At 41.9% G+C, this 15,805-nt stretch overlaps 1 protein-coding gene across 4 annotated transcripts in view; it reads left to right on the top strand.

The window, feature by feature from the left end:
- The window catches only part of Npnt (nephronectin), a 67,991-nt gene that overhangs the window by 39,768 nt on the left and 12,418 nt on the right, over positions 1-15,805 (top strand). For all 4 annotated transcript variants that reach the window (XM_029475504.1, XM_021157581.2, XM_021157582.2 and 1 more), the window contains 5 exons: positions 682-801; positions 2,201-2,320; positions 3,819-3,953; positions 4,160-4,282; positions 5,574-5,969. In XM_029475504.1, the coding sequence (XP_029331364.1) occupies positions 682-801; positions 2,201-2,320; positions 3,819-3,953; positions 4,160-4,282; positions 5,574-5,969 (894 nt within the window). The remainder of the gene's footprint in view (positions 1-681; positions 802-2,200; positions 2,321-3,818; positions 3,954-4,159; positions 4,283-5,573; positions 5,970-15,805) is intronic.

Raw genomic sequence — 15,805 nt, 5'->3', positions numbered from 1 at the left:
AGGAAAACGTGTTGAAAAGCTTTAAAATCTTGTTTTGTGACTGAGTGGACTAGTGTGCAGGGAGCTGAATTTTCTTTACTCTGAAGTCAGTATAGCATCTACTAAGTTGAACAAGAAAACAAACAAACAAACAAACAAACAAACAGAATCAGTCAGTCTGATCCCTGCAGGGTTTTTCCCTTCTGAAAACATAGCTGCCCTTTGACCAGGTCAGCTCATTCTGATGTTTTAACATTGGCACATTCTCTATGAAGTGAAACGTGTCATGTAGTATCCTTTTTAATAGAATCCATTATCGAGAGTGGCTCTAATGACAGAGCGCAGGTACTGTGAGCTTAGTAGCAGTCACGCAGACAACAGAGCACCCTACAGACAAGAGAGCATGCTGCTCTTTGTAGGAATTACAGACAGGTCTGTAATTAGAATTACAGGTCTGTGAGGAGAATGCTCCCAACTGTCCCTAAGGCTCAGAGATCCATAAAGTCCCAAGCAGCCTCTGGGGGCCCCCAATGTAGGATTCGAGTTAGGATGATACGCATGGACTTTTATCTGTCACCAAAGTGATGCTTTCACTGTCTTGACCCATTTTTGCCCTCATCTTCTCCACTGAGGGGTGTTTTGAACATTTCCCAGCAGAGCTGAGGCTGTGATGTCTCTGATTTAACCCCTCACTGTTCGCAGATTTAAACGAGTGTGGCCTGAAGCCTCGGCCCTGTAAGCACAGGTGCATGAACACGTTCGGCAGCTACAAGTGCTACTGCCTCAACGGATACATGCTGCTGCCAGACGGGTCCTGCTCAAGTATGTCAAGAATCTTAACTGTTCTCTAAGTGCTCTGGGCTTGATTTCTGACATGCTTTGGTAGCCTGCCTCTGGGGAGGCTGCCTCTTCATCTCCACTCAACAGGATGTGTGAGCGTGTTTGTGTGCACGCCCGAGGAACTAAAGATCAAAACCAGAGGTGCACATTTATATACATGACATTCTTCTTATTGTGCAGGCCAACATTAAATGGGTTTATAAATTGTATCTGGAGCAGGAATCACATTTTCTGTTTTTCTCAGCGTGTTTTTCCCTGTGTTCTCCATGTAAAAGAATTTTAATGATCACTGGGGCATTGCTTAGAGAGAATTTATCCGGTCTGTTCAAAAATATTTCTCAGATCATTTTTATAAGATGATTTAAGAATTATCAAAAAAAAACTGTTTTAAGTGGAAATGAATATAACATCAGGAAAACATTATTATTATTATTTTTATAAATAGGATCTCATATATCCCAGGCTAGCCTTGAACATGATATATATATATATAACATGATATATATATATATATATATATATATATATATATATATATATAGGAATGGTCTTGAATGGCTGGTTGTCTTTCTTCCACCTCCCGAGTTCTGAGATTATTGGCATGCACAGCCACAGTTGGTCTTATAAATTGCTAGAGTTAAAGCAAGCCTTCATGCAGGCTAGGCAAGCATTCTCCCAACTGAGGTACATCCCCAGGCCTAAGAGGGTCCATTTCATGTGTATCTTTATCAGAGAGAATTGTGTGATGTTCTCTGTTATCACTGGGATGTGTTTCTAAGATGGTCACTACCCTAAAGGTCTCTGTAGGCTGAAAATTTACGTTTCTATTATAATCAACAAGTAGTGGCCGGATTTATTTGAATTGTGTATAGAAAATGATAGTACCTAATTTTATTTAGTGCTACACAGACATATCCCTGGAACTTTGAGTTGATGAAAATATATTTTAGTTGCATTTGACTCATGGTTCCAGAGTCCCCTAACACTGTGGGGCTCTATAGGGAATCTTCTTTTGTCCTATAGGGGGTTTGAATATGGAGCTGAGACAGTTAGTTTGGTATTTTGGTTAGGAAGATCCCTTAACTCAAGTCATCTGGAGACACTCCTCAGTTTGACCTGAACAGTATGTGTCAGAGAAAGCTTTATCTCTACCTATCAATCCTTCCAAAGCATCAAAGGGGATGATGGGGCGGGGCTACTTTTCAATCATTCCATGGTCCCAGAGCATCTTCCCACCCTGCTTCGCCCTTCTTGGAGGGCTGGTTCATTGACTCCCTATTGTTGAATCACTGACACCTATTGCTGGACACGTGAGAGAAGTACATGAGTTACAGATGTTTTCTTCCTCCTGGAGGCAGCCACTCACCCACTCTCTTCCCAGGTGCCCTATCGTGTTCCATGGCAAACTGTCAGTATGGCTGTGACGTGGTCAAAGGACAGGTCCGATGTCAGTGTCCATCCCCTGGCCTGCAGCTAGCTCCCGATGGGAGGACCTGTGTGGGTGAGTGCATTCGGGAAGCATTCTGAGGAGATGCTGTGGGGTGAGAAAGGCAGTCAAAGGGATAAGGGAAAAGGCAGTTACGTAGTCAGGCATGTAGCTGCCTTCCTGGAGATATCAGGTATTTTAGATTCCTGTGAATGGACCAACACAATCTTATTTTTGAAATCCAAAGGGCAGGAAGAAGCATGAGATGGAGGAATCCATCCAAATGTGCAAAAACCCTGCAGGAAACAGAGCACTGGGTTCAGGAAAACTGGATCTCAGTTTCTGTAGCCCAGAAGGAAGAGAGCAATGGAGCTGAGCATGTCACCAAGGCTACGGCATTACACGGGCTGCACCACAGGGCATAGCATTTTCCCACAACATTGAGATGGCAGTTTAGATCATGGCAGAGTTTGGACTCTCTCAACCTGGCTGAGCTGCAGACTAGCTATGTAACCTTAGCTAGGAAAAGAACTTCCTTTCTTTGAGCTTGGGCCTCCCTTTCTTTAAAATATGAATAACACTACACAAGACCATTGCAAATAGCGAGTGAGCTCATGTGTTCCAAAAGTTCAAAAGAGCTAAGTGGAGTCTCCTGCATGGAGCTAGTCACTAATTAAGACCCATTTACTAAGCAGCTGTTGTATTCAAGACACTGTTATGTTGGCTGCATAGCCTCGGGCAAAGCACATGAGGATTTGGTCCTTAAAGAAGTGACTTCCTATGGGAGAAGACAAAACATTAATAATAATCAATAAAATTACTGGCCCTGCTAAGTGCTAGCACAAGATAGTAAGAGAAACAAAAGGGCCTGTCTTAGAAAATCATCCATAGGGGATTCCTAAAGTTAGACCTGGGCCATTAGCTACAGAACGAACATGCCAAGGGACTGGAGAGGCAACTGGCTGAGAGCACACGGGCTCATCTTCCAGGATTCATTCACAATGCAGCTTACAACAGTCTGTAACTTCAGTCCCAGGGCATCCAACCGTCTCTGGCCTCCATAGGCATGGGCCATGCACATGGTACACACATCTACATGCAGACAAAACAGTGTACATAGAAAATAAAATTTAAAATAAATTTAAAGAGCCTGCATAGAGGTGAAATGACTGGAGGAGATAAGATTGGCAGTCCAGTTCCCAGACTTCTTTGTCTCAGTCTAAAGCGAGGGATGCTGGGTAGGAATGGGGAGGTTGACGGTGCTATGCAGGTTCCAGCAGTCTTTTAGAGGTAGAAATAACAGGACTTGGTGGTGGTTTAGGAGTTGTAAGCCAAAGGTTTAGCGCGCATGCTTAGTTGAAGCAACTAAGTAGACGGTGTCGTATCTACTGCTGTTGGTTGTGAGCACAGAAGAATTCAGTTTAGGAGGTTGAGGTGAAACCTGGAGGTGTGGAATTTTTTGTTTTGGGGATGTTCCAATGTGGAGTGTGATGCCGGGGTAGCCAGGGGGATACCAGTTATAACAAGCTCCCATCTTTGCTCTTCCTAAGACGTGATTAACGTGTGTTTCTAGATATTGATGAATGTGCGACTGGAAGAGTCTCCTGCCCTCGATTTAGACAGTGTGTCAACACGTTTGGGAGCTACATCTGCAAGTGTCACACTGGTTTCGACCTCATGTACATTGGAGGCAAATATCAGTGCCACGGTAATGAAGCCTCCCTTCCTTGTGTACTATTTCTTCCTGTAGCGTTGAGAAGTCTCCAGCTGTGGTCACAGCTGAACAGGGACAGGGGAGGGGAAATGTCACCTTAACCCACCAGTCATTCTGGAGCCACGGGTACTTTTCTGTTCTCTGCCATTTTCTGGGGACCTCTGTAATGCTGTTTCATGTCACCATTGTTACCTCTGCAGACATCGACGAGTGCTCTCTTGGACAGCACCAGTGTAGCAGCTATGCCCGGTGTTACAACATACATGGGTCCTACAAGTGCCAATGTAGAGATGGATACGAGGGGGATGGACTGAACTGTGTGTGTGAGTAACGCCCCCTCCTGCTCTCATTTCCTCAGGGAATAGGGGGTCACATAAAGGCCATTGCCAAGGAAGATGAGGGACACAATTGGTTATTGAAGGCGTGATTTTTCAAACCTACTAATATAAGCCTGGTATTCTATAAACAATAAAATCAACTATTGGGTAACTTTAAAAAACATTTTAAAAAAACACTCTAAAACATTCTAATTTTAAAATCTTTAGAATTTCCTGAGTAAAGTCTAGGGGGGCTGCTTCCTTTCGGCTAGGAAAAAAGATGGAGCCCTCTTTGGGAATTAGAGCTTGTTGAATCGGAAATAAAAACCATTGTTAGCATTGCATTGTGATATCTGGATATATTCTACATGTTTCTTTATTTTGGTTTGGTGCCTCTTAACTCTACTACTGCAAATAATTCCAATGTTTATTTTCTCTACATTTAAAACTGCTTTGCTTTTAGATTTTCCTAAGTTATCTTTGGAGTAGTGGGTTACCAGATAAACAAGAGAAATGCATGCTCTTGAAGATGAAAGGTTGACAAACCAAAGGCCATAATTTGCCACACGTTTCATCTAACACTAGATAATTTTTTAAAATTTCCTGAGTAAAATATTTACTGAAAAATCACAGGGCATAAAATCCTGTGGACTGAAGGGCTGTTGAAGTGTCATGAAGACATTCCTACTCTAGAGGCTATCATTCAGGGCAGCTTAAATATTGATTCTTTTTGGTGAAGATTATCAGTGGGAAATATTCCACAGATAATTTTTTTTAACTTCAGAAAAATGTCACTTTAGAAAGCAAATATAACTTACCAAATGTGAAGAACAGTCAACTCTAAGACTAATTTTTTATGTAAGTTACAACCTCTAAAGTCTAGGTGAGGAAGGTCTCTGCCTAGCTTGTAGATTTCTGAGCACAGTTACATAACACACAGGCAGGCGGGGACACAGCACAGACTGCATTTCTCACAAAAGTGTGATCTTTCCGTATTTTGGGAAAATACTGATTTCTGTTGCTACTGCTTTATAAATATTGAAAACATTTTTTGTGCGTCAAATAATACATATTCATTATAGAAACAGCAATATATTTTTGCATGTATCCTAACACATACACATTTGTTATTCAGAAAACAGTGTGACTTCTTATACACAAGACAATAAATGTGGAAAATAGGGCTCAATTACCATGAGGTGTTTCTGTGTATGTGTTTTGATTGCACTTTCCTGTTGCAGTTTTTAGAGAGAAATATCTTCATGCTAATTTTCATTTTTTTTATTTCTTTTTTCAGATATACCCAAAGTCATGATTGAACCTTCAGGTCCAATCCATGTGCCAGAAAGAAATGGTACAATCTCAAAGGGCGATGGAGGACATGCTAACAGGATTCCTGATGCTGGGAGTACGAGGTGGCCCCTGAAGACACCATATATTCCTCCTATCATTACCAACAGGCCTACTTCCAAGCCAACAACAAGACCTACACCAAACCCAACACCACAGCCTACTCCACCACCTCCACCACCCCTCCCGACAGAGCCCAGAACAACTCCACTACCACCAACCCCAGAAAGGCCATCTCCCAGCCCCACCACTATAGCACCTGCTACCAGTACCACTACACGAGTAATTACGGTTGACAACAGGATACAGACGGATCCTCAGAAACCCAGAGGAGATGTGTTCAGTAAGTCGCACAAATTATTATCTCTTTAAAGCTCTATGTATTGTATGTTAGGTGGATGAGTGTTTTGCCTTCACATATGTAATGTGTACCCTGGCCATGCCAGCGCTGGATTTCCGAGAACTGGAACTGCAGTTGGTTGTGAGCCACCATGTGTGTGCGGGGAATCAAACCTGGGTTCGTTGCAAGAACAATGACTGCTACTAGCCACCAAGCCATCTCTTCAGCCTTTATTATCATCTTTTAATAGACCCTTTAAGATGGCGTTCAACCCTAGGCAATATTTTTGGTAAACTCAACTGCTAAAAAGAGTTAGCTGTTTAAGGCCCATTCATGGTGATTGATGCATGATAGAAAGCCGTGTGAAGAGTCAGTATGACTGGGCATAGGGAGGAATGTGCGTAGGTGGGGAGGACTCTTACAAACATCAAGTAGTAGAGCACAGATCAGTCCACTGTGGGGATTCCCACATGATAGTGTTCAAGTGTGGGAAACTTACTATGCCTAATGGTATTTAACTTTTAACCTAGCTGTCCATTCATTCAGGGAAGAATTTTGAGCATCCTTTGGGGGCAACAGACTGTGTTAGATAAACTGTGTCAGTGAGTGGGATTCCTGTAGACTGTTAAAGGAGTGGAATGAAGGGGTCAGATTTGTGCTATGCGACTTTTTGGATCCCTAAGTGAAACTGGCCAGAGGGTTTGAGGGAGGAGAGGCATTCTAGCTAAAGGAAGTAGAGAAAAGAGAACACAGGAGCCGGAAGCAGTAAAGACAGTCAACTGGAGGGTTACATGGGGGTGGGGGTGGGGGGCTGAGCATCTCCCCTCATACTGGCTGTTAGCTGGTGTGGCATGGAGATGGGTCACATTTAGGACTCCTTGCCCTTCACAGGTGCAGAGCAGAGGGTAGAACCCTCAGTGGGGACGGGCGAGTGGGGAAGAGAAGATTCTTCTCTCATCCCCAGACTAAGATCGGAGTAGGCATACTGTCTACTCTGTGTCTGTTCGCGTGCCCGGCTGCAGTTCACTTCTGATTGGCTTGCCCGGCTGCAGTTCACTTCTGATTGGCTTGCCCGGCTGCAGTTCACTTCTGATTGGCTTGCCCNTGGCTTGCCCGGCTGCAGTTCACTTCTGATTGGCTTGCCCGGCTGCAGTTCACTTCTGATTGGCTTGCCCGGCTGCAGTTCACTTCTGATTGGCTCACTGTGCAGTCGTTATGCGTACCTCCTTTGACTTTTATTCATTACCAGTTTACTCGATGCTTTTTTTCCCCATGATGGAGCTAAAATGTCACTGTATACTTTCTTTGACATAAATAGAAACTGATGCTTGTAATTTGTTTATGTGTGTGTGTGTATGTGTGTATACACGTGTGTGCCAGTGTACATCCACTTGAGTATGTGTGCATATGGAAATCGCAGGACAACTTAGGGTGTTATTTCTTAGGTACAGTCAACCACTTTTGTCTTGTGAGACAGGGTCTCTCATTGGTCTGGAATTGCCCAGTAGGCTAGCTATCAAGGTACAGGGACCCATTTCTGTCTGACTCTCCGGTGCACTGGTGTCTACAAACGTACATTACCAGGCCTAGCTCTGTATTTTCAACCCAGTTTCCAGGGGTTGGACTTGAGCACTGTACTGACTGAACCATCTCCCTGGCCCCCTGTGACAGTTGTTCTTCACAAGAGAAGATGAAGGTGGCTTTTGCCTACATAAGATTATCAGCCTTTTTTTGTTTGTTTCTTTTTGGTTGTTGTCCATTGAGAGGAATGTTGAGATTCATTCTATTGTGGTTGTGCATTTTTTAGAAAATCTGCCTAAGTTTTAGGAGAATTACATGGTAGCTCTCAAAATATACATGTCATATGTGCATATCTGTTTTTTTAAACTGGTTTTTAGAATTTTCTCTCTGTGTTCTCTCTCTTCCCTCCTTTGTATTGTCCCATCTCTTAGTGATCATTATATAATGTGATTTTTTAACTCATGTGTCAACCAATTATGATATTTACATTATTTTGCTGCCTTTATTGTTCATAAAATTTTGGCAGCATAAATATACACACTAATTGAGAGGACATCTTTCTGGTTATTCCTTTTAATAGTTTTTCTTTTTAAAGAGCTCTTCTTAATGTTTTCTCTCCTCACATATAGATACACATACAGGATATAAAAATAGTGTTGACACTCACCAGTAAGACCTGGTATAGGAATCGGGTGGAGGTGGGGCACAGCTCTGGTGAATGTTCAGAGCGCCGGCTGTGAGACAGTGTGATCCTCAGGAAATGTCCCAGGAGGTCACTTTGGTCCTGTGCCAGGGCTGTCACATGCCACAGATAGCCTTGCCAGGAAGGAGTTCACTCTCCCTTCATCTTCAGCAATGACTGCTCTTCAGTTTGGTTCATGCATGGGAGAAGATTGTGGAGCTGTCTTAACTTGGTTTCTTATGGTTATTACAGATATTCTGAAAAGTGGAAAGCTACTAAGCTTTTTCTTCAGGAAAAAAAAATTATCTATTCACTGTGAAAGTAAAAAGAAATGTTAGTACAGTTTTAGCTCAACTGAGGTATTTTATTTTAAAAAGGACTACATGGAAGGCAGCACTCTGTCTCGCCACGAGCTTGTGCCCTCTGGGCCAAGTCTTCTCTCTCCTGGTTTATATATCCAAAATCTACCATACGCCCATAGTCTAGGTGATTGTGAAATACAATATTTTCCAGATTGTTAGAAACATAATCAGGTCCTGGTGCTGTATAATGAAGGATCCTTTCCACGGTAAAATGTATTGATGTTAACAAAAATGTCTTTTTGTTAATGTTATATAGATGTTATCCATTGAGAACAGTTATCTCAAAGCATGTGTCTGTTTCCTGGCTCTTCAAGTTCGTTAAAATGAAATTTACTTTAGAATTTTATTCTATGAAGGTCTGTCTGTTTAAAAGTTCGTATTTTTTTTAATGCAAGAAAGGCTTATGAAACAACGTGGGCTTGCAAAGAGTACCATCAACACCAACATTTTGTTCCTGTGCTATTGCTACAGGAGAAAGGACACAGAATTGCAAACTTTTATTTTAAACTTCAAGTAAGTGGTTTTTGTGATAATCACCATAGTCTCTGGGCGTTTTAATTTGGGGCCTAGAAACATTACGAAAATAACATTACTTAAGTATCCAAGAGTCTTACTCTTATATGCCATAGTCTTATGAGGGTGCTTAAGTCACCCCCGTTATATCCAACTTTCCTTCCCATAACCCAGCTCAGAACTGAGACAACCTTATGCCTCACCTAGATTTATGAAATCATAATATTTGTGTAGACTCAGAGGTGATGGCACTCGGTCATTGTTTTAAGACTCACCTCCCATGTACTTTGAGGAGTACTTCAGGGAAGGAACCACCTCTTTCGAAGTAGTTCGAGTTTTGTTTCTTGTTGCAGCTGAATTCTACTTCCTGATTGTGATCACCTTCCTTCCAAATGAGCCGTTATTTCAGATTACAGTTTTACTCTTACCTCATATAGGGTAACATGGCCATTGGCAAGAAACATGCTCTAGAAAATTCTACATCCAGTATGCTTTTAAGGTTTAAGCCTGATGTTGAGACTTAGCATAAATTGTAGGAAAAGATGATGAAGGCAGGCTGAAGCACTTGGACCGGATTCCCCCCAGGACGCTTTTTACAAGACGCCGAGTCAGAAAGCCTGCTTTTGCTTCCTATCACTGGTATTTATGAGTTTGCAACTTTGCTCAAATGCTCTGTTTACTGCCGTGACGGGTGATGGATAGCCCAGGCCTTCTTTTCCACCGAGTGAGTTCAAGGTCAGAGGGAACTCAGGTAAAAAGTGTACAAATAATGATTACTTACTTAACCATAGTGGGGAGAATAAATATATTAAAAGTCACCTTTCATGTAGGATATGAAATATTAAGCACCTGTTTCACAATAAGAATAATCTAGGGCAGTGGTTCTCAGACTTCCTGATGCTGTCACCCTTTGATACAGTTCCTCATGTTGTGGTGACCCCCCAACCATAAAATTATTTTCATTTCTGCTTCATAACTTTAATTTTGCTACTGTTATGAATCATAATGGTAATATTTTTGGAGACAGGGGTTGGCAAAGTGGTCGTGACCTACAGGCTAAGGACCTAAGCCTACATAAGGCATCCTAAAGATTTTTTGTTAAATGGGACTAGAAAGCTAATCAGATGCATTTTCAGAGCTAATTGGAAACTAGCTAATAGGCTGGTTTGAACTGTATTAATGTCCCTGCAAAGTGTGACATTGTTGTTCTTCCATCACTGGGTCAAAGCAGTGTTTCTCTAAGTGTGTTTCATAGGCCATTAGCTACCTGAAACGTTATGCAAGTTCTGAAGTCAAATACATTAAGAAATACCAGGTTTAGCTCTGCTATCAAGGTGTGTCAGCTGTCCAGCTCCTCAAACCTTTAATGTGCTAATGTCCCTGTAAATCTCTAGGGGAAGCGTCCTACAGAGTGTAACGTCTTCCGATAGATTTAACTAGGGGATCATTTCACTCATAGGATTAGAATTCTCTGCCACCAGTTTTCTGGTCAGGTCTTGGCTGAACTAGGCAGTATGGAGACCACTCACCACAATAACCAAGAGTCCTGACTAAGTAGCTTGCATTGAGACTAATGAGGCCGTTCTTACATAGTCTGATGGAGAGAATCCTGTACTGAGCAGACACGAGCAGAGAAACAGATTGAAATGCTAGTGTGCCTATCTGGATACAGGAGATCCCTAGAAAACGGGGACTAAACACAAAAGCAAGACCCTTCTGTCCACAGAGGTAGGAAGGTAAGAGCTACGTAAGAGCAACGACGATAAAGGTCTTAGCAGAAGAAGTTGCAGGAGCATGCATCCTGATCTAACAGTATACCAGAAAGACACATTCATTTTAAATGCTACTTGGGAAAATATCCATGTTTAAAATATGTTAACTGAAAAAGTAAATGCAAAAATACATAGAGACCATTTTACCCCAATTGGATATAAAAATATATGCCTCCATATGTTCGGATGTATATGAAAGTCAGGAAGAAAGAAATTCCCAAGTAATAACCACAGCTATACGATATTCCTGGTGCTTGGGATGGTTTTCATTGCCTGCTCGTTATCCCCATGCAGTGATTTTTAAATTCTCCATTGTCGTCATTAAGGATAACCATGATTTACTGTAACGATGCCTCCTTAGGAAGAGGGTGGTGGTAATAGACTTCTGCTCTCCCCAAGGAAGAGTGAAAAATGGGGTTGTCGTTTTGAGAAAATACCCCAGGGAGTTCTGGTTCTTAATCATGCCAGTTTCATCTGAAACATTTCTAGTTTTCCAAAATCTATTATGGGTTTTATTAACTTCTAACTCCTCCAAAAAGGTCTTCAGAATAGAATGCGCCATAACTGACCAGTTTCAGCCAAAAGATTCAAATTACTAAATGAATAGAGTATCAATTGGGCCAGCACACATATTTTTCCCCAAAAGAAGTGTTTTCAGAATTCAGGTTGAACTAGAATAAACTAGAATACTCACTTAGGGTTCCTCTGGTGTGTATACACTCTTCCACACTGTCTCGGGTCTGCAGTGTTTACAGATTATATGCTGGTCTTATTAAAATAAAGATGCTAATTCAATGAGGATAGGAAAGGATCTCAGACTGCATTTTTCACACACTCACAGGTATGCTGTTGCTATATTTGCAGGCCAAATTGTGTGGCCCAGTGGCAATCTCTATCCAACAGAGCCACGTCTTGCCTAAATACAGAATTAGCCAGATGTAGGATGTTCAAAATAACAATAATTGCAAAATAGACAATGACCATCCATACTGTATAAAACAAAGAGAAAGGTGTTATAGGCTCACGATTATAGAATAAAATGTAATTCACCTCTGCTGCATTCTTTTATAAATGACTGTGTCTGAAAACCAGTCTTGTTGCTGCCGAACAGGCGAATGGGTTGGATACCCAGATAGCAAACAGGAAATGGAAAATCGCTCCTGTCCTTCTGAGCGCTACCCTGTGGCACCATGCTGTCCCTGGAGTTTTTGTTTTGTTTTGTCTTTCCATTATTTCTCTTCTACTGATTTTGTAGTCTGTAGATCCCAACATTTTAAGCCATGGACATATTTCAGTCTCTCTTCTCATCTGGGTGCTGATTGTTTCAGCAGAGGGGTGAGAAGGTCCTAGGACTATGAGACCTGCAGAAGCCCCAGGATCACGCTAACATCTCCCGAAGATTCAATCTCTGCCAGTTATTTAGAGAATCATGTTGCTGCTGCACACAGGTCAGGGTCTGGTGCTATTGATTCTGAGAATTTTTAAGATTTTTTGATTTGTATTTTAATAGGATTCTGCAGTGAGTGGTGAAGAAAAAAATGGCTCCTCTTAGAAAGTATAAATTGAGTTCTTTGTGAACGATGTGTCCTGGGTTGGAGATCAGAAATGTTAAAAGCTCCATGAACAATTGTTATAGTTAAAAGGATTGTGTTTGGGACACGTTGCCAAATTCTTCCATCCGTTTCTGCGTTGGATCATTGGGGTAGTTGTTGTATGCACTTCACTGGGCAGCTTTGTGAGTTAGATGGGAAGGTCTGTGCAAACCACATGTCACAGCGATTGCCACATAGGAACATTAGCTGTTTCTATGACCACTGATGCTGGATTCATTTGGATTGTAATAATAGCCTTTCCTAATTATTCACAAGAGAAGCCATATATTCTAGTGATGACGAAACTTTATTTTGATGCTTTTTATTATGGTTCACTACAGTTTTAATGCTGTTTTTAGCCTACGCTGTCTTTTCAACCCAAATTGATTTGATTTACAAGTGTGAGCAGAGAAGATGAAGATGGAAGCGAGCTGCTTTGTGTGGGCTTTGTGTATAGATCAGGTGTTCATAGCACATGCGAAGTTAAGCAGATGTTAAACTAGAGGCCACACACCCACCTTCTTCACGGTGGGTATAATGACAGTTGTCTCCTGGAGATGAATCTGTCCAGATGGCAAGCTTAAATCAAAGGTTTGATGAGGTAGCAGACATAGAAGCTCCCCTTCCTTTTTTGATTGATGGTTTGGATGAGTGGGCCACACCTCTCTCGTACAGTAGGTGGGCTTTATATTCAGGTGTGCTATGCTCAGTTCAAGGAGCCGTGCTGGGCCTTTTCTCAGCACCTGTGTGGTGTGCACACTGGCCTGGAGGAACCTAGCCTTTATGGTGCACACCAGCCTAGCCTTTATGGTTTGCTTTGGTTTAAAAGAGGGCAGGAGGACCAAGCCTGTGGGATATTCTCTTGATTCTTAAAACCATCCTTAGTGAAGAACCAAGATTTAGAGTCTCGGTCTTCTTAGGAGTTCCCTGGGCAGTGCCTTTGAGTTCCTCCGAAACTTTCTAAAAGTCACACGCAGTCTATGGAGGAGTTGGGGTCTGTCGCCGCCACAACAGGCTCATTGCTGAGCAGCTGGGCCTGTGTTCAGCTTTCACCAGGGAGGTAAGTTTTACTAGTTCTGTTCATTGTTCTTAGGCTGTCTTCTGACTTGCAGGTCCACCTTATGGGATAAAGTGCTGGCAGTTTCTGCAGGGGCTCAGCAGCCCTGTTCTTGTGTCGAGTAACCAACATTTGCCTGAGATATTTCTTGAATAAGAATAAGGAAATTGGAAACTGGTTTCTGATTTTTTTTTTTAATTTTCTTCTCTCTGCTTAGTGTGTTCTACGTTTGAAGTGGGAGCAGGAGGGAGAGGAAAGAATACTATCCCATAAAGCCTTTACCGTTCATTTCCATTTTCCACCCGGTTGTCTTTTAAAATATCTAGGTGGGTTTTCCCCCATCTAGAAGACATGAGGATAGAATAGAGTTAGATATATCCAGACCTCTCGCTTCAGTGCAGCAAACCTCTAAGCATAGAAAGAATTCAAGACAGGGGTTATATGTTATCTTTAGTCCAACAATAAACTGGCCTGGACAATGTCATACAAACCACCTTAAACAGAACCTGAGTATGAAAACCTGCCTTTGAGGAAGAAGGCTGACAGGTTTGCAAGCAGCTTGGCAGTGGGAGGTATGTGCAGTTATATTTACATCTTCTTCTCTGTGTTTACTCTTGAGGTTTTACTGGGTAAAAACTGCAGATGACTGCTTGAGAAATCGTATTCATCAATATAGACTATATGTGGATATGGTCACAGTCCTGGAGAGACTGCACACAATAGACTGGGACAGCAGTTTTTGTGAGGACAGCTTCTTCTCCCAGTTGCTTTTTTCCTGATGGGCACCAGGACTCTGTAGCCATTGTGGGAGAGTCCTGTGTCCTTAGCCTGCTGCAATCACACATACATCCCTTAGTCTTCATTGGGCTTAGTACCCTCTATACCTCACAACTGTTATCATTTGGGATTAATATCATCAGTATCCCACAGTCTCCATATCTGGGGTTAGTACCTTATTTTATTTATACAGATTGTAGTTAGAAATAACAGGCAAGATTGAATCTATCTATCTATCTATCTATCTATCTATCTATCTATCTATCCATCCATCTATCTACAATAATCAAGATTGATCCATCCATCCATCCATCCATCCATCCATCCATCCATCCATTTTTAGACTGGGCCTCACTATGTAGCCTGGATGGCTTGTAACCCCCTATATAGGCCACACTGGCCTTGAACTTATACTGATTTGCTCCCCTCTGCCTCCCAAGTGTTGGGATTAAAGTCGTCTACCACTACACCATAAGAATATTTTTGTTGGTACAATATGGAATAATGTCAGAAAATTTTTGGAGAACGCTTTTTAGCATGTGCACATTCTTTATAGTAAATGTGGCTAGTCATAAATGCTTTCTGTTCCTACCTTCCTCCTTTCGAGTCTCTAAGCTACAGCAGTGTGATGATTTTACCAGGTAAACCTTCCCTAGGCACCACTGTCAAACTCTTTGAGTGTCTGATTTCTATCAAGATAAAAATCCAACATTTCAGCAAGGCTTTAAACAGTCATTGTGCAGTTGCAGTTCCGTTTGGAGCTTTTCTTCTTGTGCTCTGCCTCTCCCCCAACCTCTTCGGCTGACTGGGGGTTCACCCTTTTATTCTCCGGGGCCTTCGATCATGAAACTCTTCCTTCAGATCTTAATACAAAGCTCACTTCTCAGAGAGCTTCAGCATCTCCCCTTCCTGGGTGAGCTTTGTCAGGCTTTACGTGCCATACCCACACTTAAGCACCTCTTCCATTAAAACCTCATTGTGTCCTACTTTGCCTCAGGAGAAGGATATGGATGAAGGTAGGAGAAGGATATGGATGAAGGTAGGAGAAGGATATGGATGAAGGTAGGAGAAGGATATGGATGAAGGTAGGAGAAGGATACATTTGATGATTTCCTGGTGCTTTCCAGGGCCCTGCACCTCGTGGACTCTGCATTTTGACGTATTACCCAGTGAGTGGGGAACTTTGAAGGAAAGGAAATGAACAGACAGGAACACTTGTTACCATCTTTTATTCTTTTTAATCGTTATTATACCATTCTGGTTCTAAGAAAGTATCAGATATGTTTCTGCTTATCGAAAGTGACTACTAACCAAGGTATCAAGCAAGGAAGAGTAGTGGAAAACATGTGTAAATCGCTGCTCATCTGTTCTCAGATATTTTAATTAGTATTTTCTACATTCATTAAGATTGCTCCCTTGAATCAAAGAAAGCATTCGGATTTCACAGACATTTCAGTTTTATAACCTAGATTACATCAGACATCAAGACTATCCAGAGCCCTTTGATCAGGATGCAAACATCAGATGTATAGCTGCTGTGTATCGATGTCCTTACAAACACCT

Source organism: Mus caroli, chromosome 3 (genome assembly GCF_900094665.2).
Source record: "Mus caroli chromosome 3, CAROLI_EIJ_v1.1, whole genome shotgun sequence".
NCBI classification, from domain to species: Eukaryota; Metazoa; Chordata; class Mammalia; order Rodentia; family Muridae; genus Mus; species Mus caroli.
This window is presented reverse-complemented; position numbering and strand designations above follow the sequence as displayed.